Here is a 24,265-nt window from a genome sequence, read left to right as displayed (position 1 = left end):
ACATTTCAACCCAGTAATTTCATCTCTAGATTCTACACCTGGAGCAATTAACTCAAACATGTCACATACACAATGTGCTGACTGAAAACCCACAATGATTTAAGGGTGCGTGAATCCAACAAAGGCACATTTATGCCATAGAGTACAATAGGGACAAGTGAAGACGGCCTACATGTGCTGTCATGAAATAGTCAAAAACACACTGTTAAGTGAAGAAGAAAACAGCAATCTCCCAAACAATATGTGTAACATTGGAGAACCTCAAGCGTACAAAACACGCGCGCGCATGCACACGTGTGCGTGTGCGTACTGGCTTCATCTGTGTACGTTCAGTGTTTTACAATGAAAATACACTCGTATGATTAATGTGTTTTAAAAACATGTACTTTATTTTTGGGGCGCCTGGGTGGCGCAGTCGGTTAAGCGTCCGACTTCAGCCAGGTCACGATCTCCCGGTCCGTGAGTTCGAGCCCCGCGTCGGGCTCTGGGCTGATGGCTCAGAGCCTGGAGCCTGTTTCCGATTCTGTGTCTCCCTCTCTCTCTGCCCCTCCCCCATTCATACTCTGTCTCTCTCTGTCCCAAAAATAAATAAACGTTGAAAAAAAAAAATTTTTAAAAATAAAAAAATAAAAACATGTACTTTATTTTTAAAACAGCAAACACAGAGGGGCATCTCGGTGGCTAAGTAGGTTAAGTGCCCGACTTCAGCTCAGGTCATGATCTCAGGGTTTGTGAGTTTGAGCCCTGTGTCAGGCTCTGTGCTAACAGCTTGGAGCCTGGAGCCTGGAGCCTGCTTTGGACTCTGTCTCTCTCTCTCTTTCTCTCTGCCCGTTTCCCCCCCCCCTTCAAAAATAAATAAAAACATTTAAAAAAAATTAAACCAAAAAACCACAGCAGACACAGCTATTGCTAAGTGTATCACAGAGAGTCAAGAGCCTTGCACACTCTATTTCACCTATACCTGAATGAGATCTGGGCGGACAGAGACTGAAGTTAAGTGCACCCCGTCAGTGCACTACAAATCCTGGCTGGCCTGACATAAATGGAATGGAGATAGAGGATTTAGTATTTACAGAAAATCTGAGGCACCCACGGGAACGTCTTCTCTAATCTACAGGAAATGTATGGTTCTAGTCTGTCTAATTCACTTTGGAGAAAGTCTGCAAATCTCTTCTCCAACGGGCATTCTCATGCGCAAAGGGACTCTTAAGTTTCATAGTAAACCAGCTTACCCTCAAATAAAGAAATCACAAAGTTTTCAAATAATAAAAGAGTGAAAATGCTGCAGTTCAAATATGGATTAGACCTCAAAGTGTCTTTATGTCTGCAGAGATTTTCAATAAACAACTTACTAAATAACTTGGGATATTTCTGCTTCAGACTTTTGAGATTTTCCAGCTAAACAGCAGAACAAAGGTATTTTGCTGCCGACATAACAAACTGAATTCTGAAGTAGTTCCCAGAGCACCTGGATGTTTGCTGGTCTCTTGCAACTTTTAGCTTTCTGTTGGGCAAACACATCTCCTTCCACTTCTCACAAATTTAAAGGATAAATGATTTCTGTAACTTTCTTAAAAAGGCTACATGAAAAGAACAATACCAGCAGCAGCAATACTTAAGACAACTCTTGAATACATTCTAAAAAGTTTCATTTTCTAGGAATAGAAGAACGAATAAATTCATAGTTGCCACTGTCCATATTGAAATCACATACTTACTTTTTTTTTAATTAGGCTTGGTAAGTGTTCCCTGGTGTTAGCTGCAGGGAAGAGTGATTCATCAATATGTACTCCAGCTGTCCTGCATCTGTATAATTAAATTGATACAGCATAATGAGCATTTGTTTCTGTTAAATTCACATAGCATTAAATCTGCACATATGTCAGTTACCAATTTAAGAAATGCACAGGCCATTTTAATAGACGTGGCTTTTAAAGTAAGTACATCTAGGGGCGCCTGGGTGGCTCAGTTAGTTAGGCGTCTGACTTCAGCTCTGGTCATGATCTCACAGCTTGTGAGTTCAAGCCCCGCGTTGGGCTTGTGCTGACAGCTCGGAGCCTGGAGCCTGCTTCAGATTCTGTGTCTCCCTCTCTCTCTGCCCCTTTCCCACTCATGATTGATCTCTCTCTCTCTCTCTCTCTCTCTCTCTAAAAAATAAACATTAAAAAATAAATTAAGTACATTTATAAACAAATACAAAGGGCAATATAAATTCAACTTGTCAAAGTATTCTCTACACAGTGTTTAGAGTGTAAGAGTAGAAGCAGGCAGCAGGTAAAGGAAGCACAATTTTTCCGCGATAACTTTAGTAACATCCTTCAAAATGATCAGTGCACGGCACACACACAATTTAAGCACATGTTACTAAAGGAATAACATGAGAGTAAACCGGACAAAAAATGAGTAATGTAGAGATAGAAGGTTCCTAAAGAAACGAGGCTGGCAAGTTTATCTTGGCCCCAAAACTGGGTTCTCTGTCTTGTGTGTTTCACCCGGAGAGCAGGGTGGGCCGATGACAGCTACTCCGGGCTGTGCCCCACCCCCCAGACCTGTCTGCCCCCACAACCTGCGATTCCGTTGTTCTCGGTCTGCAGCCCTTCACCTCCCTCCCTGTCTTGGGAATCCTCAGACCATTACCTACTTCTAAGCATTCAGGTGCTCAAATCTAAATAATTACAATAATTTTCTAAATGATCTCCTTACATATACTTTCTACTCTTCCCATTCATTTATATTATTAATACTGAAAGATGAAGCATATAACATTTTGTTCATCTCCCCACAACCCAACCAAAAGCCTTTGATCACTCCTATGTTAACAGAATAATTTCACCTGTTGTTTCAGTCTTTTTAAAAGTACGGCCCCTAAACCCAACTCTGACCATATTTCATTACATTGTCACTGTTCAACATCTGTATGCAAATGACAGATGAAAGTATAATTAAAATACAATGCAAAAAAAAAAAGAATAGGGCAAATATATCCATATTCATATAGAAAGCTCTCTAAAATAGATTAAGAACAAAAACACAACTTCAGCAGGGACATATGGGACTGTATACTGTATATAATATGGTAAAGTACTTCTCATCGAAAGCAGTCTGGAAGATTACGCACCACACTGACAAGAGTATTTATCACTAGACTTAAGGAATCTCAAAGGGTGGTCAGAAGACCTCTAGGGTCCCCAAGACACTTCTGAGGGCATGTGAGGTCAAAACTACTTTTAGCACAAGACCTCATTTGCCTTTTTCACTTCTCACTAGCACACGACGGCGTTAAAGCCAAATGACACCTGTGATCCCGATACAGTAAACGCAGAGGCAGATTTGGAATGCAACTGTCTTTTTATTAAGCCAGGCACGAAAGAAGTTTGCAAAAAGTGCACAACACAGAATGCAGCACAAAAACAGTACTCTGAGCACAACAACAGAGCAGAAGCCAGAGGGAGCACCTATGATGCTGTGATACACAGCAGTCAGAAGCTTTAGGTGGGAGGCGACCCTCAGACGGGCGGGTAATTCTGATGAGGAAGTGCATTGGGGAGGACACAGATCTTCCGTCGGGAAGGACAGCACAGGCAGAAGAAGTGTGACAAAGTGAACAGCAGTGTGAAAATTCTGGGAAAACACACACCACTGGGTGTGACTGCAGTGACGATGCCAGTGACAAGGAGTTCACACAGGTCACCCCAATGGCCTCATTTGCTAAGCTCCTGAGCTCGGACGGCCCTCGTCCTGTGGCCCCAGGGTGCTAGAGAGGTGGGGGACTCTGACAGGCCACTCTGCAGGGTGAGTTCCAGGACGGGGACTTTGAGGGTAAGGAGACCAGTCAGGGACCATGGGGGTAGGAGACACTACTGGTTTCACCAAAGATGCGGGACCGGGTGCAGATCTGAATGGGCAATATTTAGGAATAAAAATGGGATGTTCTTGAGCTCTTGTTAAAACTGATGGACTGAGCACATACATTTTTCTCTCCTGCTCCCAAAACCTCCGTCAAACAAGGGTAAAGGAAAACAAAACGACACAGACCAACGGAAACAAAGAGTAGATGAGAGACATCTGGGCAACTGAAAAGCCAATACAGAGAAGGAAAGCCGAGTGTAGAAGCTGAACGAGGAAGCTTGTGAAACCACAAGGGACTGGACTCCTCTCCTCATACCTCAAGGACTCGGAGGCGGGGGCAGGTCTGACATGCCCACAGTCAGGGCCACCAAAGCAGGTGACAGGTTCAGTTTTCAGATGACCTGGACCAGAGACGCACTGGACTCAAGGACACCAGGCTGAGCTCAGGTTAAGGACCAAGTTTCACACAAAAGGAAATGTGTTTGTGTACACTTTCAGATTCAGCTAAAAACACCTTTCACAGCTGTAATTATATAAAGTAAAACTGCTAATTCATCAACTGCTGACTTTACGGAATCAGGAGAGGAGAAGCAGTGTGTGTGTGTGCGCACATGCGTGCGTGCAAAGGGTGGGTGCGTGTACGTGGAGTGGGGTCCCCCAGAAGGTGGCCACGGGGAAAGCTGTATTTGCACTTCCACACTAGAAAGTCTAGACAGTGTTAAAAGCCAGACGTCACAGCAGCAGTGGAGACACAGTAGCTGGGAACTTGGAGGCCCGGCAGAGCTGTGGCAAGACGCACACGCGGAGGGGCGCTACCCCGGGGCACAGGAACTGGGGGAGGGGTAAAAAGGGACCAGTGTGTCACCACAAGCCTTGCAATAATAGCTGGCTTTTCTCTTTCCTGTGTGTGAGGGGCTCCCTCTCCATAACAGGATGGGAACAGGAAACTAGGCGTTCTGATTCAAACGGATCCGGCTGGCACAACGGGAAAAAATGGCACCTCAAGCAAGACAGAAATGAAGCGAGGAAGTAGTGAAGAGATGACGACATGGTCAGCTCCGCACCGTTTTAAACTCAGGTGCTGTGCTTCACCCGCGAGAACTTCCCCAGGACGGACGTGTGACACTTACAGGGCATAATGAGTAAAGACTGAGACTGCGTAAAATTCGAACCCCTTTCTGCGGTCCTGCAGGATCACATCCCTGTCCTGAGCTCCCTCTCCTCATAGATCCCAACCACTGACGCTCTGAGACCCTCAAACACACCGGCATTATTCCACCTCAGGCCGCGACCTTCTGTTCCTCAGAAAGCTGGTCCCCCAAGTCTCCAAGCATCTAGCTCCTCTGCGCCTTCTCCGCCTCGGCTCAAAGGTCCACCAACTCCAGCCGCTAAGTAGGGTGACCAACTGCAAAAGGGCTCTGCTGCGAAGCCCCTCGAGGAGCCTTCCGAGGACGCACCACACCTTGCGCTTACAAAACCTGTTTCTTTCATGGAGAGAGCGACTATGCCTGTCTAGTGACAACATACCCCCATGCCTGGCATAGACTGAGTACTCAAAAGATACCTTCTGAAGGAGTAAATGTCATCACTATAGCAAGAAACACTGTTGTGAAACACTTTTGACCTCCTTATCTTACACCACACATACACACGTGCACACTGTAGATCACAGAAATATAAAGGCCAAAACTACAAGCTCCTAGAAGAAAATGGGAGAAAAAAATTCATGATTTTGAAGTAAGCAAAGACATTCAGAGGGAATATCAAAAACACAAAGCATAAAAGAAAATAAAAAAACACACTTCAACAAAGTAAAATGCTGATGTGCTCTGAAAGACACGTGCAAAAAAATAAAGAATAAGTCAGACGAGATCATGTATTTACAGTATGTGTATCTGACAAAAAAAAATTGTTATGAACAATGTACAAAAATTGCCTGCAACTCATTATTAAGAAGACAGAAACCCAGTTTTTAAAAACGGGCAACCATTTTTGATTTAAACCAAATAGTCACTAAGCATGTGTTCTTACAATCAATTGGTACTAGTCATGAGGAAAATACATGCTAAAACCATAGGGGATCCTCAAATGTATGGTTAACTGATTTTTGACAAGAATGCCAACATTAAGTCAATGGGAAAGAATCCTCTTTTCAACAAATAGTGCTGGGACAAGATACCCTAACAAAAAAGGATGAAATCAGACCCCTACCTCACACCACACACAGAAACCAGCTCAAAATGGATCCAAGGCCTAAATGTCAGAGCTAAAACTATAAAATTCTCAGAAGAAAATATTTAAGACTAAATCTTCCTGATCTTGGATTTGGCAAGTTTCTTAAATGACATCAAAAGCACAAGAAACAAAAAAGTAGAACTCAGAAAAATTAGAACCTTTTGCTTCAAAGGAAACTGTAAAGGACATATAAAAACAGCCAACAGAATGGGAGAAAATACTTACAAATCATAACAATATGAATATATGTGATATATCCATACAATGGAACACTCACTGTTTTTTTTAATAAGAAGTCAGATTCTGATACATGCTACAACATGGATAAATCCTGAAAACCTTATGTTAACAGAAAGCAGCCAGGCACAAAGACCATATATTGTATGACTCCATTTACATGACATGTTCAGAAGATGCAACACCGTGGACACAGAAGGTAGATTAGGAGTTGCCCTGGTTTGGGGGATACAGAGGGTGGTGTAAAGGTACAAGGCTGCATTCTAAGGTAATGAGAATGTTTTAAATTGATGGTGCTGGCTGAAAAACTCTGTGAATATATTTAAGAATGCTCAATTGCACCAGGCTGGCTCAGTTGGTAGAGCATGTGACTCTAGATCTCAAGGTCATGAGTTCGAGCTCCATGCTGGGTCTATGTAGAGTTTACTTAAAAAACAAAAACAAAACCTGAATTGTACACTTTTTATGGGTGAGTTCTATCTCAAAAAACTGCTACAAAAAATAAACACATGAGACACCACTACATAGCCACTCGAATGGCTAAATTTAAAGACTGATAAATTCCAAGTGTTGGTAAAAATGTGGAGCCAATGGAGTATTCATGCACTGCTGGTAGAAATGTAAAATGATACAAGCACCTTGGAAAACAGTTTGGGTAATGGCCCGAGAGTGATGAAAATACATAAGGACAAGGACACAAACATGATTATTCATAGCAACTTTACTTAAAATAACCAAAAACAGAAAACTACCCAAATGTCCCTTAAAAGTGAATAACCAAACTATGGTATATCCACACAATAGAAAACTATTCAGCTATAAAAAAAAATCAAAATATTGATGGACACGGCAACAAGGATAAACTTTAAACACATCGTGTTGAACAAAAGCAGCCAGGTGGAAAATAACACATACTGGAAGGTTTCCTTTACAGGAGACCCTGGAACAAGCAAAGTTGGCGTAGGTGCCAGGAACCGGGTATGTGGTTGCCGTGCGGTGCAACAGCGTAAAGGGCACAAGGGGGCCTGGGGAGGGGAAGGTGGTGGCAAAAGGACACAGGGAAACTTCCAAGGGTGATGAAAGTGTTCACCATATGTTGACTGTGGTCGTGAGGCTAACATGGGTGCATTCATTTGTCAAAACTCAGTGAACTGGATACTTCAAATGGGTACACTTCATTTTATGTAAATTACACGTTTATAAGGTTGACTTTTTAAAAAGCAAATTAACACCCATAGAAAGGCTGTAGAAAGCCTACGGTGAACGGGGCAGAATAATGGGTGTCATAAAGAATTGAGGAACAGGCATCAAGGACAAAGAGAAGAACGATTTCTTAGGAATGCCTCTTTCTTTTTTAAAAACGTCCTCTCGTAACTATTTTTACCCTGAGCAGGGCTTCCCGGCTTCTTCTTACTCAAGTGAAAGGTCACCTATTTCCCACTGTTATAAGCAACAAAACAGCCTAAGGGGGTGGTCAGGAGGCATCCTGACGGAAGACCTGTAGGAGAAGAATCAGGGTAACTGCCTCATCACATACATGAGACTTACGTTATAATCGACGTCGGCAAGCTCAGCCAGCTTCCAAGAACCTCTCACCATTCCTGGTGCACAAGTACCGGCCTATCATTTTCTCCCATTGTACAACTGAGGGGGCTGAGGCTCACCGAAGATCTTTTGCCCAAGTTTACAGAACTAGGAAGTATCCTCTACTAGTGAGTAGTTTGGGGAAAGGCTTGACTCAACTGGGTAAAATGTGTGCCTGACCCAGGGGGTGTAGCTGTAGAAGGTATGTTCTGTCCTTACTGGGAGTAAGTGTCTCGACAATTTATCCATCATGCAAGGTGGAAAGCTGCAGAGATACATGTCCTGCGTCTACCTGGGTTTATATATGACCTTTCACAACAAAGAAACAGGTGGCCCATAATCCTGGTGATGTCATTCTATGCGTGCAAACAACTTGTGTGTTCACGTGCTTAGTAGAATACTGAAGCCACTACATTAAAACCCGTGTTTATCAGGCACTCAATCAAAATCTACTGAATAAACAAAAAGCTCTCTGGTTGGATACGCTTCTCTTCAGAAGTGTAACATGACACTATGCCCCCACCTAGTGGTCAAGCAGAAAAGTGTCTCAAGAGACGCCCCTAAAAGCAGAACCAACCTTTTTGATCTTTGTTTTCTACTTGCTGCTACCTCAGAGCCAACAGGGAACAAAGCAGCCGGTGTCCTCATTCCTGTCCGGGAAACCCTGCCTGGGCGCCACCGCAACGAATGCCTTCCCCTCGAGGGCTCAGGAATGGCGGCACTTCCCTGCAAGCCAGCCTGGGATGCCCCTCCTGCCCCACCCTCAGCACAAACCCTCTACCGCAGCTGGGTCAACTCCAGGGCTTATGCCACACCCACACTCGTTCCCGCCGTATCTCCTAAATCCAGTCAGCAGAGGCCTGTTGGTCCACTACCTAGGACCCAGGACCGTGGGCACCGAGGGGGGATAACAACAAATGGCAGCTGTGTGAAGGCTCCAGCCTCCAGCACCCAATCCCAGGAGAGTTCAAGCCATGAACCCCACCCTCTCCCCCAGGACACAGGGCAGAGCACCAGGGGACCAGCGACAGGAGGGGACAGCACCTGTTAAGTGGGGGGTGAGAGCAAGCGCCTATCGTGCCGGCAGGTCAGGTTTACAGGTCACAGGAGGACACCAGGACCCAGCAGCCAGCACGAATCCAGGGCTGGATCCGCACTCCCCGCCAGCCCCGCCTGTGCCTCTCAGAACACCACCCTCTCCTTGGCAAGCATTCGGAGTATGGGAACAGGACCGTCGGGAAAGGAGAGAAGTTTGATGAGCGCGTGCGAGGGAAGGGTGTGTGAAGGACACAGGAGCACCTGAGAAAGGAGCACACGGGCCCCCCCAGAAGCGACTGGTCTGTTGCTGCTAATCACTGAGTGGCTCACCATCCCTCCCTCTTCCCCCCACCCCCGACCCCAACACACACACACACACACACACACACACACACACCCTCCCTCCACAAGCCTAAGGCACCAAGGCCCGGCCCACCTGGCCTGTTCCCTAACCACAATGTTATATTCCCCCCTGTTCAGCAATCTTAAAATGAGAGGGTGTGTGTGCCGGGTGTGTGTATTGGGGGGGCAGGGGGGGTTGTGAAGACTTTTCAAACAGTACCCAGACAGGGAGTAAATCTCCTGATCACCACCTTCCATTAGTTACTTCTTCTAAAAACGCACCTGAGACTGGGGACTCCTGTACAACCCCCCCCCCCCCACCCACTCAGTCCGACCCAAGCTGACCCCCAGCTGAGCCCCTGAGGCTCCTCCACCAGAAGTCCCGGCCCAACCACAGGGCCTTTGGAATCGCCGACAAAAGGCTGACCGACTCCATCCTGAATCTTATCAGGTTACATGGAGGGGAATACAAACCCCTGGGAGATAAAAACAGACCCAATTTACTTTTTTATTTTTTTAACGTTTTATTTACTTTTGAGACAGGGAGAGAGAGCATGAACAGGAGAGGGTCAGAGAGAGGGAGACACAGAATCTGAAACAGGCTCCAGGCTCTGAGCAGTCAGCACAGAGCCCGACGCAGGGCTCGAACTCACGGACCGCGAGATCATGACCTGAGCCGAAGTCGGCCGCTTAATCGACTGAGCCACGCAGGTGCCCCAAAACAGACCCAATTTATATTACTGGTTTGAACAGCCTCCTTAATAGTTTATCAAATCCTAGTACATAACGCTTTGGTCTACCATAAATATTTCTGGCAAGACTAAAATAAAACTTTAAACCCACAGTAGCCTGGCTGGTGTTAAAGTTCAGATACACAGTTGACCCCTGAACAAGTGATCACCCCCACCATGCAGTCAAAAATCCACAGATAACTTCTGACTCTCCAAAACTTAACTACTAAAAGCCGCTGTTGACCAAAGGCTTACCAATAACAAAAAGAGTCAATAACACACATTTTGTACATTATAGGTATTATATACTGTATTCTTTTGATAAATAACACTAGAGAAAAGAAAATTTAAGAAAATCCTAAGAAAATACTTACAATATTGTGCTGTATTAGGAAAAAAACCACACATAAGCGGACCTGTACAGCTTACACCCATGCTGTTCAAGGGCCAGCTGTACTAGACAACTGGGGAGGGATGCTCTCCCCCTTCATCTCCCAACTATGTCAGATGCTGCACAGACCCAGAGGGGAGACCCATGACAACAAACAAAGACAACGTCTGAGACTGAAATGGCATTTTCCCCAGACATTTTAAATTGCAAACCCGCTTGGCAACTTCAATGCCCATTCACACTACGTGTCAAGAGCAGACAGGAAAAGCACCCTTGAGAAGCAGATGCTATTCAGATTCATTCACTGCAGAAAAGCTATCCCACTCTGTTGCTTACCTAAGAAGCCCAGATCCACGGTGCCTTCACAACTTCTTCGAAAGCCAGGGCAATGGAAAAGTATCTGACCTTCTGTGGGAGAGGAATCCCCCTGTTTCAATGGTGAAACAGAACAAGACACCTGGAAGGACCTCCCTCAGGTGGAGTGAGGAAGTAGTATGTGAGCATGGTTTCACCGGGCACAGAACAAGACACCGGGCTCAGAACAAGACCCCAGGCACAGCAGGACTGATACAGTCCAAGACGCGGACACAGGGGCGCTGGGGTGGCTCAGTTGGTGGAGCATCCGACTCCCTGATCTCGGCTCAGGTCGTGATCTCACAGTTCCTGAGTTTGAGCCCCACGTCAGGCTCTGAGCTGACAGCAAGGAGACTGCTTGGTTGGGATTCTCTCTCTCAAAATAAATAAAAATAAACTTTAAAAAAAAGGAGAGAGAGAGGAAAGGAAGAAAGACACAAACTGAACTGTAAAGCAGTATTTTGGACTCAAAATTTCTTTCATTCTTAGAAAATTGAAGGACCTCATAAAGCTTTTTATGTGATTTACACTCGTGGATGTTTATTAAAATAGAACTGAGTTCTTAAAATACATACTTGCTAATTCATTTAAAAACAACAACAATAAAACTCAATACATGTTAACACAAATAGCAGCTTTTATGAAAAGTATTTTCCAAAACAGAAAAAAAGTTAGGGAGAAAAGTACATTTTTGCAAATGTCAATGAAAGGCTGGATTTTCACACGTTTCAGCACTCCACATACTGTGTAAGCCACATGGCCCCACAATACTGTGCTCGCCTGAGAAAATGAAAGAGAAAAAGCCAAATAACGCCTTATCAATATTGTAAAATTTTCAACCCTGCTGACCCCTTACGGGGTGTGGGGACCCCAGAAGTCCCTGGGCCATGATGTGAGAACAGCTACTCTAAACCTACAAGAAACCCATTATTCTGGTATCATTTACTAAGTGATTCATGAATATTATTAGGTCTATCTTCTCAGTAAACCTATGCTGAGATAGGAAAAATGTCTTTTACTTTGGTAACAGTAGATAATCTGGATGTGGCTTTTCTTTTTGTTTTTAATATTAAGAGAGGAGAGAGAGGAGAGAGAGAGAGTTAGAGAGAGAGAGAGAGAGAGAGAGAGAGAGAGAGAATGCAAGGAACAGAGAGGGAAAGAGAGAATCCCAAGCAGGATCCACACCATCAGCACAGAGCCCGACATCGGGGCTCAAACTCACGAACTGTGAGATCATGACATGAGTGGAGACCAAAAGTCGACACTTAACGGACTCAGCCACCCAAGTGCCCTGTTTTGCTTTGTTTTTAGTCAACACAGGAAGACTGAAAGTTTGCTACAAACAGAAAAACCTAATAGGCAGGTTTTTAAAAATACCTCTCTTACTAACACCCAGCTTTTCATCACAGGAATAGGCTTAAGAAACTAAAAGTTTCAGGGTAATTTTGAACTCTGAGAGCTGTTCCCACCACTCTAGCAATCCCTCCGCATGTGCCTCAGTGTAAGAGTAGGGAAGAAATCTGCCCTTCCTGCCTTCCCTCCCACCTGACAATTCTGTCCTTGAGCCACACAGGTGGGGCAAGGTTTGTGTGGATGGATGGGGAGCACTTATGCATTGGAGGGCTTCCCAGAGCCCCTCATGTGGGGCATGGCCCAGCATGGGGTGCTGGAGCTCAAGTGGGGGGAGGAAGACATCCACATGCGGGGGAGGGGGCAAGGCACAGTGAGGGGTGTCAAAATTTAAGCAGATGTAGTAGAGGGTTCCCACGCGTGGGGGCGACTTGGGGTAAAGGGACATCTGTGCAGAGAAGAGGCCCAGTGCAAAGGGGGATCCAAGCCTGAGCAGAGGAGGGGATCTGTGCAGGGAAGGCACAGCCCTGGAGAAGAGACTAGTCATCCACACAGCTGATTAACTGCTCTGTTAGGATAACAGGAATCCTCTTTCCCCCAGTCTGGAGAGCGAGCCACAAACACTGGGGAGAAGAAAATGAGGACTGGAATGAACCCCCTGGTTTGGAACTGATGTTGCAGGTACCAGTGGGAACGGAGTTCGAAACACATGGGTGAACATACACACGTGTCACTAACTCTGTCCCCAAGAGGGCACGGGAGCAGCAATACCAGACGGCACCAGATTATGGGTTCAAATGTCATTTCCACTGAAAGGAACCAGGGATCCCTAAAGAGAAAGCTGAATCCAGAGCTGGGAAAGAGATAGTATAGGCAGATCTTGGATTAAATTGTTGTGCCCAAAAGAAAAGAGGTGTTTACAGGATGATGGGTAAAATAACATAGAAGTCAAGTTGGACAGGCTACCCTGGCCAATCAAAGACAAATGAAATCTTAAAAGGTTTAAACAATGATAGTAATGGATTACAACCCCATGAATAAAGTGTGGAGACACACACACACACAGTGTGATGAGGGACAGTTACTGACGTAGTTGAAGCACCTCCCCTTAAAAGCCACACTAAATGCAAGGAGGGGGTGCACGTTGACTCGCAGTGCAGAGGCCTGGCAGGCACCAAAGTGAACACCACCAGCACAGCCAACACACTGAGAGGGTGCACTAAGAAGAACCCATCATCACTTCTAGGGTATTCCCGCAGAAGACGCAGCACTCAGAGAACCTCATCAGGAAACATCAGGTAATCCCAGACTGAGACACCACACATCACTACTTAAATCTTTGCAATATCAAAAGCATGACAGCCAAAGAAAGACCAAGGAAGAGCTCGAGCGAGGAAGAGGACGAGGAGACGTGTTGACTAGATGCAGGGAGCTGGGAGCCGTCTGTTGTAAAGTGCACAACTTCAACAGCTGGTGAGACCAGGATGGACTCAGAATCCAATGGTAGGGAGTGTTTTAGTGTTAACTTTCTCAAGTGAATGGCAGAGTTGGGGTCATGCAAGAAAATATGTTAGTGTGTAGGACACACTAAATGCAGGGGCATCTGGGCAATGACCTACTCTCAAGCAGGCAAAAACAAATGCCTACAAACTGCATTTCCAACTTATCTGTTAGATCAACTTTCCTCAACAGAACTGAGAGGTGACAGCCAAGTTGACCTTTATGGCTTTTGCCTTTATTTCTTCTTTCTTCACTAAAAGTGTCTCGTATCCAAAGGAACTATCAGAATTTTATCTGAGGCCGTTACACAGTTGCCTGCTCTTAGAAAAAAATATGCCCAGAAACAGCCCAACAAAATGGGATTCTAGTGACACCTAGTGACCTTGTGTATTCAATGTTCACATTTTCAGTGGAAACCATGAGCAACAGCCTAGACAGACAGCAAAAGAAGAATAAACATGACATTTAAATACAGGTCAGTTTCGCTGTTACCTCTAAGTTCTGGTGAACAAAGGTCAAGTTCACTAAAAATCAAGGAAATTCAAATGAAATGAATTTTATTTTTTCACCAACGAAGTAGAAAACATTAAAAAGACTGATAACTCACAGTTTGAGTAACAGTTATGGGAAACAAGTGTTGTTTTACACTGCTAGAAAGAAGAGAATTTAGCACATTCTTTCTGGAAAGTATGACAGCATTTATTATAAATTTATACAGGCACTCTGAACTCAAAAGCCCACCTGTGGAATTTAAACCTACAGAAAAACATAAACATCTGTAAGTGATGTACACAAAGACATTGAGTGTTGTATTATTTCTGGATTGGAAAGAAAAAGAAATGGAAAACTTCAAACTCACTAAGAGGAGATCGATTACATAAATCACTTCCTATCTCTTACAGAAGACTGTATATGTTTTTAAGAAATGAGATCTATTGCTAAGTACAAACACAGAAAACTGTTCTCTGATATAATGTTAACTAAAAAAGTTTATGTGCATTCCGTTAAAAAAAAAAAACAAAACTTGGGGCGCCTGGGTGGCGCAGTCGGTTAAGCGTCCGACTTCAGCCAGGTCACGATCTCGCGGTCCGTGAGTTCGAGCCCCGCGTCGGGCTCTGGGCTGATGGCTCAGAGCCTGGAGCCTGTTTCTGATTCTGTGTCTCCCTCTCTCTCTGCCCCTCCCCCGTTCATGCTCTGTCTCTCTCTGTCCCAAAAAAATAAATAAACGTTAAAAAAAAAAACAATTAAAAAAAAAAACAACAAAACCTACATATTTCCATGGACACACATATAAACATGAACACGTAAGTGTTTATGTATGCATTTTCAGTAGGTTTAGTAAAATGTCTCAAAGTACATACTCTAAATTCTCAGTGGTAGGTCTCCCCACAACTGAGGGGAGAGAAGATAAGGCAAGAGGTGGATTAGGTGGGGACTTTTCACTTTAAAACTACATACCCATTTAAGGGGAGCCTGGGTGACTTGGTTGAGCGTCCAGCTCTTGACTTCAGCTCTGGTCATGATCTCTCAGTTCATGAGTTCGAGCCGTGTGTCAGGCTCTGTGCACAGCACAGAGCCTGCTCGGGGTTCTCTCTCTTTCCCCCTCCCCCGCTGGCACAGTCTCCCTCTCAACATAAATAAATTTTTAAAAAAAATAAAGAAATAAAAACATACACCCATTTTAATATAAATACGTTTAATTTAAAAGAAAATTTATTTTCAAGAGAGCATGAGGAAATACAAAAATGAGTAATTCTATATAATAACTAAAATCTAATTTTTTAATATTATTATCTATTTGTTTTTCAATGTTTATTTTTGAGAGAGCACAAGCAGGGGAGGGGAAGAGAAAGGGTGGCAGAGGATGTGAAGCCGGCTCTGTGGTGACAGCAGTAAGCCTGATATAGGGCTTCAACTGTGAGATCACGACCTAAACTGAAATCAAGAGTCAGACCCTCAACCGAGACACCCAGGTGCCCCAATTTTTTATTTATTTAAATTCAAGTGAGTTAACATACGGTGTAGTACTGGTTTCAGGAGCAGAACACAGTGATTCATCACGTATATATAACATCCCGTGCTCATCCCAACAACTGCCCTCTGTAATGCCCATCATCTATCTAGCCCATTCCCTGCCCATGTTCCCCTCCAGCAACCCTCAGTTTGTTCTCTATATTTAAGAGTCTCTTATGGTTTGCTTCCCTCTTTGTTTTTATATTATTTTTCCTTCTTTTCCTCTATGTTCATCTCTTCTGTTTCTTAAATTCCACATATGAGTGAAATCATATATTTATCTTTCTCAGACTAATTTCACTTAGCATAATACACTCTAGATCCAACCACATTGTTGCAAATGGCAAGATTTCACTCTTTTTGATCACTGAGTAGTAGTCCATTATATATATATACCACATCTACTTTATCCATTCATCAGTCCATGGACATTTGGACTCTTTCCATAATTTGGCTATTGTCAACAGCACTGCTATGAACATCGGGGTGCATGTGCCCCTTTGAATCAGCATCACTGTATCCTCTGGATAAATACCTAGTAGTTCAATTACTGGGTTTTAGGAGAATTCTATTTGATTTTTTAGGCACTTCCTTACTGTTTTCCAGAGTGGACCAGTTTGCATTCCCACCAACAGGGCAGAAGGGTTCCCCTTTCTCCACATCCTTGCCAACAACTGCTGTTGCCTGAGTTGCTAATTTTGACCTTTTGGACAAGTATGAGGTGGTATCTCATTGTAGTTTTGACTGTATTTCCCTGATGAGTGATGTTGAGCATCTTTTTGTGTGTCTGTTAGCCATGTGGATGTCTTCTCTGGAAAAGTGGCTATTCTTTCATGTCTTTTGCCCGGTTCTTCAATGGACTATTTGTTTTTTGGGTGTTGAGTTTGGGAAGTTCTTTATAGATTTTGAATACTAACCCTTTATTCAATATGTCACTTGGAAGTATCTTCTCCTGTTCACTGCCTTTTAGTTTTGTTGATTGTTTCCTTTGCTGTACAGAAGCTCTTCCTCTTGATGAGGTCCCAATAGTTCATTTTTGTTTCCCTTGCTTCCTGAGACATGTCTAGTAAGAAACTTCTGTGGCTGAGGTCAAAGAGGTTGTTGCCTATTTTCTCCTCTAGGACTTTGATGGTTTCCGGTCTCACATTAGGTCTTTTAACCATTTTGAATTTATTTTTGTCTATGGTGTAACAAAGTGGTCCTGTTTCATTCTTCTGCATGTTGTTGTCCAGTCTTCCCAGCACCATTTACTGAAGAGACTTTTTTCCATTGGATACTTTCCTGCTTTGTCGAAGATTACTTGGCTATACACGTTTGTGGGTCCATTTTTGGGTTCTCTATTCTGTTCCATTGATCTTTGTGTCTGGTTTTGTGCCAGTATCATACTGTCTTGATGATTACAGCTTTGTAATACAGCTTAGAATTGTGATGCCTCCAGCTTTGCTTTTTCAACATTACTTCGGCTATTCAGGGTCTTTCTGGTTCTATACTAATTTTAGGATTGTTTGTCTAGTTCTGTGAAGAATGGTGTTGATATTTTGATAGGGATTGCATTGAATGTATAGTATAGACATTTTAACAATATGTGTTCTTCCAATCCATGAGCATAGAGTATTTTTCCATTCTGTGTCTTCTTCAATTTCTTTCCTAAGCTTTCTATAGTTTTCAGCAAACAGATCTTTTACCTCTTTAAGTTTATTCCAAGGTATCTTAAGGTTTTTGGTGCGGTTGTAACTGGGATCAATTCCTTGATTTCTCTTTCTGCTGCTTCATTATTGGTGTATAGAAATGCAACCAATTTCTGTACATTTATTTTATATCCTGCAGCTTTGCTGAATTCATATAACAGCTACAGCAGTTTTTTGGTGCAGTCTTTTAGGTTTTCCATGTACAGCATCATGTCATGTGAGAAGAGTGAAAGTTTGACTTCTTTGCCAATTTGTATGCCTTTTATTTCTTTTTGTTGTCTGATTGCTGAGGTTAAGACTTCCAGTACTATGCTGAACAACAGTGGTGAGAGTGAACATCACTGCTGTGTTCCTGACCTTTGGCAGAAAGCTCTGTTTTTTCCCAGTGAGGATATTAGCTGTAGGCCTTCATATATGGCTTTTATAATGTTAAGATATGTTCCTTCTATCCCTACTTTCTTGAGGTTTTTATCAAGAAAGGATGCTATATTTTCTCAAAAGCTTTTTCTCCACCCATTGACAGGAACATATGGTTCTTATCCTTTCTTCTATTAATGTGATGTATCACATTAATTTGTGAATACTGAACCAGCCCTGCAGCCCACGAATAAATCCCATTTGATCGTGGTAAATAATTATTTTAATGTACTGTTGAATTCAATTAGCTAGTACAGTATCTCGTTGACAATTTTTGCATCCAGGCTTATCAGAGATATTGGCCTGTAATTCTCCTTTTTAGTGGGGTCTTTGTCTGGTTTTAGAATCAAGGTAATGCTGGCTTCATAGAATGAGTTTGGAAGCCTTCCTTCCATTTCTATTTTTTTGGAACAGCTTGAGAAGGATAGATATTAACTCTGCTTTAAATGTCTGGTAGAATTCCCCCTGGGAAGCTCATCTGGCCAAGGACTCTTGTTTGTTGGGACATTTTTGATAACTGATTGAATCTCCTTGCTGGTTATAGGCCTGTTCAAATTTTCTGTTTCTTCATATTTCAGTTTTGGTAGTGTAATGTGTCCAGAAATCTGCCCACTTCTTCCAGATTGTCCAGCTGGTTGGCACATAACTTTTCATTGTATTTTTTTACAATTGTTTATATTTCTGTGGTGTTATGATCTCTCCTGTTTCATTCACAATTTTATCTACTTGGGTCCTCTCTCTTTTCTTTTTGATAAGTCTGGTGGCTAGAAGTTTATCAATACTGTTTATTCTTTTAAAAAAACAGATTTGTTTCATTGATCTGTTCTGTTTTTTTGTTTATTTCTATATTGCTTATTTCTTCTCTAGGCTTTATTATTTCCCTTCTGCTGGCTTTCGGCTTTATTTGCTGCTCCTTTTCTAGCTCCTTTAAGTGTAAGGTTAGGTTGTGTATTGGGGCCTTTTCTTGCAATATACTTCCCTTTTAGGACTGCCTTTGCTGCATACCAAAGGGTTTGGACAATCATGTTTTCATTTGCATTTACTTCCACATATATTTTTATTTCTTCTTTAATTTCCTGGTTAGCCCATTCATTCTTTAGTAAGACGTTCTTAACCTCCATGTATCTGAGGGCTTTCCAAATGTTTTCTTGTAGTTGATTTCAAATCCCACAGTAGCATTGTGATCTGAAAATGTACATAGTATGATCTCAATCTTTTTGTATCTAGTGAGGGCTGATTTCTGACCCAGTATGTGATCTATTCTGGAGAATGTTCCATGGGTACTCGAGAAGATTATGTGTTCTGCTGCTTTAGGATGAAATGTTCTGAATATACCTGCTAAGTCCATCTGATCCAGTATGTCATTCAAAGCCATTGTTTTCTTGTTGATTTTCTGCTCTGATAATCAATCTGTCCATTGCTGTAAGTGGGGTATTAATAATAGTCTCCTACTATTATGGTATTATTATCAATGAGTTTCTTTATGTTTGTGATTGATTTTTATATTTCGGTGCTTCTATCTGGGGGCATAAGTATTCACAATTGTTAGATCTTCTTGATGGATAACCCCCTTAATTATGATATAATGCCTTTCTTCATCTCGTTAGTCTTTTTTTTTAATGAATTAACAATATTTTAAATTTTAATTTATACAAACATTTGTATTATTTTTAGTAAAATCATTTTTAATTTTTTTTTAATTCTAGTTAACATACAGTGTAGTCTTGGCTCCAGAAACAGAATCCAGTGATTCATCTCTTATATACGACATGAAATGCTCATCCCAGAAAGTGCCGCCTTTAATACCCATCACCCATTTAATCCATCACCCCACCCATCTCCCCTCCAGGAGCCCTCAGATGGTTCTCTGTATTTAAGAGTCTCTTACGGTTTGCCTCCCTTTCTGTGTTTATCTTATTTTTCCTTCCCTTCCCCTATGGTCCATTTGTTGTGTTTCTCCGTCTTTGTTTTAAAATCTAGTCTGTCCGATATAAGCATGGCTACTCCAATTTTCTTTGGCCTTCCATCAGCATGACAGAAGGTTCTCCATCCTCTCACTTTCAATCTGCAAGTATACTTAGGTCTCAAATGAGTCGCTTGTAGACAGCAATAGATGGGTCTTGTTTTTTTATCCATTCCGCTACCCTATATTTAAGTTAACTTTAAAGGGGCTTGATAAAGGGTGCCTGGATGGCTCAGTCAGCTGAGTGTCCAACTCTTGATTTCGGCTTAGGTCATGATCCCAGGGCTGTAGGATTAAGCCCAGTATCAGGCTCCTGAATGAGCATGAAGGCTCCTTGAGATTTCTCTCTTCCTCTCCCCTTCCCCCACTCACACACGCACACTCTAAAATAAATAAATAAATAAATAAATAAATAAATAAATAAATAAATAGGGACTTGCTTAAGTTGTCCTTGGGTAATAATAATTTTGGAGTTTCCATGATCTCCCCAAGAAGCCCTCAGGAGGGGCAAAAACAAGAGAGAGGGGATAAAGCAAAGAGGGAATTAGGGAACGGACCACCAATGAAAGCAAGATGGCAGGACTCTTAGAAGAAGAAATTGTGAGAATTCCCTTTTCAGGACTAGGTGAGAGGCCTCTTTTTAGTACAAGGACACCTGTCAGTTTACATTTCTACCCAAGCATATCCATTAACCTCAGGTTTTCAGGAAAGGTCTGTTTTTCTGTACCCTCCCCCTCCCCCATGTTCCTATACAAACTAACAGGTAGCTCACATCACTTCCTCCAAGAAATTTTCTCTGATATCTCTAGGCTAATGTAATAAAACCTCCTTTGTTCATTAGCTGATAGGACAAATACTTATTGAGCACCTACTATGAGCCAGAATGTGTCAGATACTTAGTGGAAATACAACCTTAGAACAAGACAAACATGGTGGCTGTACTTACAGAGTTTACATCATAATGGAAAGACCAAAATGCATGATTAGGTAGGTAGGCAGGTAGCTCAAACAGAAAAATGGGTCACATTCCTGGCTATTTACCCAAAAAACACAAAAACACTAATTCAAAGGGACATCCCTATATTTATAGTAGCATTATTTATAATAGTCAAACTCTGGAAGCAGCCCAAGTGTCCCTCAGTAGATGAATGGATAAAGAAGATGTGGTACATATATGATGGAATACTGTTCAGCCAGAAAAAGAATATGGGGCACTTGGGTGGCTCAGTCAGTTAAGCGACTGACTTCGACTCAGGTCATGATCTCACAGTTTTGAGTTTGAGCCTGCATCAGGCTTTATGCTGTCAGCACAGAGCCTACCTCAGATCTTCTGCACCCCATTTCTCTGTCCCTTCCCCATTGGTTCTATCTCAAGATAAATAAATACACTTTTATTTATTTATTTATGTGCAACAACATGGATGGCACTAGAGGGTATAATGCTAAACAAAATAAGTCAGTCAGAAAAAGACAAATACCATATGATTTCACTCATATCTGGAATTTAAGAAACAAAACAAACAAGCAAGGGAAAAAGAGAGAGAGAAGAAAGAGAGAAACAAACCAAGAAATAGAGTTGTAACTGTAGAAAACAAACCGATGGTTACCAGAAGGGAGGTGGGTGAAGGGATGGGGGAAATAGGTGATGGGGATTAAAGAGTATCCTTATCATGATGAAAAATAAATTAATTAAATTTAAAAAACAGACAAATGAACAAAATACGTTTTAATGGCACAGATAGGAATTAAGGAGTTGAGATAGAGGACTTTTGTCTTGTGGGCCATATAATCTCGGTATTACAACTCAGTTCCACAGGTGTAGTGCAAAAGCAGCCATTCATAATACACAGTCAAGTGTGCATGCTGTGTTCCAAGACACTGAGATTTGGATTTTGTGTCATTTTCATGTGTCAGAAAATACTCTTCTATTTTCTCTCTGACCTCGTAAAACTGCAAAAACTAACGTTAGTTAAAGGGCCATAGCAAACAAACAAGGTGGTGAGCTGATTCAGCCCACACACCATAGTGCACTGATCCCTGCTTGGAATCACTTAATTCTAAGCCATGTTACCTTAGCAAGAAGGATAAAACTGATTTACGTGTTAGAAGTGTTGCATTTGCAAATGTACAAGAGGTGAAACCAAAGAAGACAAGCAGCAGGCTTCTGCAGTAATGAGGCAAGATGATGGTTGTCTGGACTAAGGGGGAACAGTAAAGATAAAGATCCACGAGGTCTATTTTGAGATACACGCAACAGGACATTTTAATGGACTGTGTAAGATGAGGGAGCTGCTTCATCGTGAGCCTTCCTCCACAATCTCCCATAAAAAAAAACATTTTTTTTCAAATGCAAGGAAAGCATTGACCTACTATTCATCAAAGTTTCAAGTAACTTGTAAGTAGAAAAACAACCCAAGTTCCAATATAGCTGCAAGTCGGTGGATGCAGAAAGCAGGGGAAGGGCTTACAATTCCATAAACAGTGTGGAGAGGCCTGGAGCATTCAGATAAAATACAGGTAAAATACCTGTGAAACTGAATTTCAATAACTGTGAAAAAGAGAAAGTTGGCACTAACTGCTGAAATACAGAGCAGGAGTGGTTCACAGCACCCATTACAGCAGAGGACCAGAACTGACAGGCTCTGAAAAGTCTTCATTCTGGGGAGAATCAACTGTATTGAGAAGGAGTGGTAACCCTGGAACAAACCGCAGTGAAGGAACAAAGAGGAATATATTCAAGGATCCCGCAGAAACAAAAGGCAAACCCTTCCATCCTCACCATCAACATCATCCATAAAAGGAACTATGCAGACAGCAGAACTGATGTAAGATGGTGCTCAGAAACTAGAAGCCCTGCCTAGAAAATTACTGGGAGTAGAACAAAGCAGAGCACATCTGGAATAAAACTGTTTGGAAAAGAAAAAGCAAATCAAACCATTTCAGTGAATGAAAATTCACCTGCTATCAAAATAAAAACAAAGCTGAGGAAAGTAACACAACTCTCACATCTGCATCAAATACTGTCAAACAAGTATTTGAGAAAATACATTCACCTACCCATCCATCCACACGTGTGAGGTATTTCTTAAATCATAAATATAAAAATTAAAACAGTAACAAAACGGGAAGACACTAAACAAACGAGGATTAAACTTAGGAAAGAAAAAGAAGACAAAATCATGTCAGAAATGAAGACTTAATTATAACATGCCAAAGAAGAAAAAGATCCAAATGAAAATTTAATAAAGAATACTGAATAAAAACAAAAGTGGGGGGAAGGATAAACATAACATCCAGGAAGAAGTAAAAAGGCTCAGAGTCAAAGGGTTGAAATTAAAGGCAGGTGGAAAAGGCCCAACATACATAGAATCGAAACCCTTGAAGAGAAAGGCAACACAATAAAACAGTAGTAATTAAAACTATAAAACAGTAAGTTTTTCCAGAAATAAGACCTGAATCTCTTGAAAGGGCCAACCTAGAATTAGAATCAACAACTGGATCAATTCAAAACCCACTAAAGAAAACGACTAGATTTTAAAGAAAAAAACAAAACAAAACAAAACAAAAACCCCTGGGTCCCCTTGAAGAAAGATCAAATAATTTATAAGGGGACAAGAATTAGACTAGCTTCAGATACTTAAACAAAAACAAAAACAAAACTAGGTTCCACTTGTTTTTAGTCCTAAAAACCAAATCTCCTGCATATGCACTATTAAGTCATACATACATTGTGAAAATTTTAAAAAGGCTTTAGAAACAAACAAAAAGGCGTATTTTCAAAGGAAGCAAACAATCTGCAGCTTTCCCACATTTTCTGGGTCTCTACCCTGAGGTAAGGCAGTGGCAGTCTCCGCAGGTGTGGGGGTGATGGGCAGGAGAACTTGCTGTCTTTCTGGCCAAAGGAACCAGGGGAAGAAGTCCTGGCAAGGAGGGCCACCAGAGAATGAGGCAAGGATCCAGGAAACAAGCCAGGGAAGAGGAACCTCAAGTTCGGAGCAGAAAAGGCCATTTCCCTGACTGATCCCTTGATCTACATGTGCGTAAGGCAAAGTGACATCAGCCTGTGGCCAAGGCTTGATGAACTGAGTGAATCTAAGCAAATGTCCAACACACGTCTTAGAATGACATTCTGAAGAGCTAAACAAGTTAACTGTGTGCTAAAACAAAATCAACAATATTCAGAGCAGTATAAAAGAATGCAGAGCCTACATAACATTAACAGTGTCCAAAATAATACCCTAAGTTAAAAGGTCACATTAAGAGCCAGGAAAATGTGGGGGCGCCTAGGTGGCGCAGTCGGTTAAGCGTCCGACTTCAGCCAGGTCACGATCTCGCGGTCCGTGAGTTCGAGCCCCGCGTCAGGCTCTGGGCTGATGGCTCAGGGCCTGGAGCCTGTTTCTGATTCTGTGTCTCCCTCTCTCTCTGCCCCTTCCCCATTCATGCTCTGTCTCTCTCTGTCCCAAAAATAAATAAACGTTGAAAAAAAAATTAAAAAAAAAAAAAAAAAAGAGCCAGGAAAATGTGACACGTTCCCAGGAAAAAAAAACAGTCAATAGATGCCAACCCTGAAATG

At 42.3% G+C, this 24,265-nt stretch overlaps 1 protein-coding gene across 5 annotated transcripts in view; it reads right to left on the bottom strand.

Moving 5' to 3' along the window:
- The window catches only part of MCPH1 (microcephalin 1), a 272,003-nt gene that overhangs the window by 231,903 nt on the left and 15,835 nt on the right, over positions 1-24,265 (bottom strand). For all 5 annotated transcript variants that reach the window (XM_040489805.1, XM_040489807.1, XM_040489804.1 and 2 more), the window contains one exon: positions 1,719-1,806. In XM_040489805.1, the coding sequence (XP_040345739.1) occupies positions 1,719-1,806 (88 nt within the window). The remainder of the gene's footprint in view (positions 1-1,718; positions 1,807-24,265) is intronic.

Source organism: Herpailurus yagouaroundi, unplaced genomic scaffold (genome assembly GCF_014898765.1).
Source record: "Herpailurus yagouaroundi ecotype Mexico unplaced genomic scaffold, PumYag 181, whole genome shotgun sequence".
Taxonomy (NCBI): domain Eukaryota; kingdom Metazoa; phylum Chordata; class Mammalia; order Carnivora; family Felidae; genus Herpailurus; species Herpailurus yagouaroundi.
Note: the sequence above shows the minus strand (reverse complement) of the source record. Positions and strands in the feature narration are given on the sequence as shown.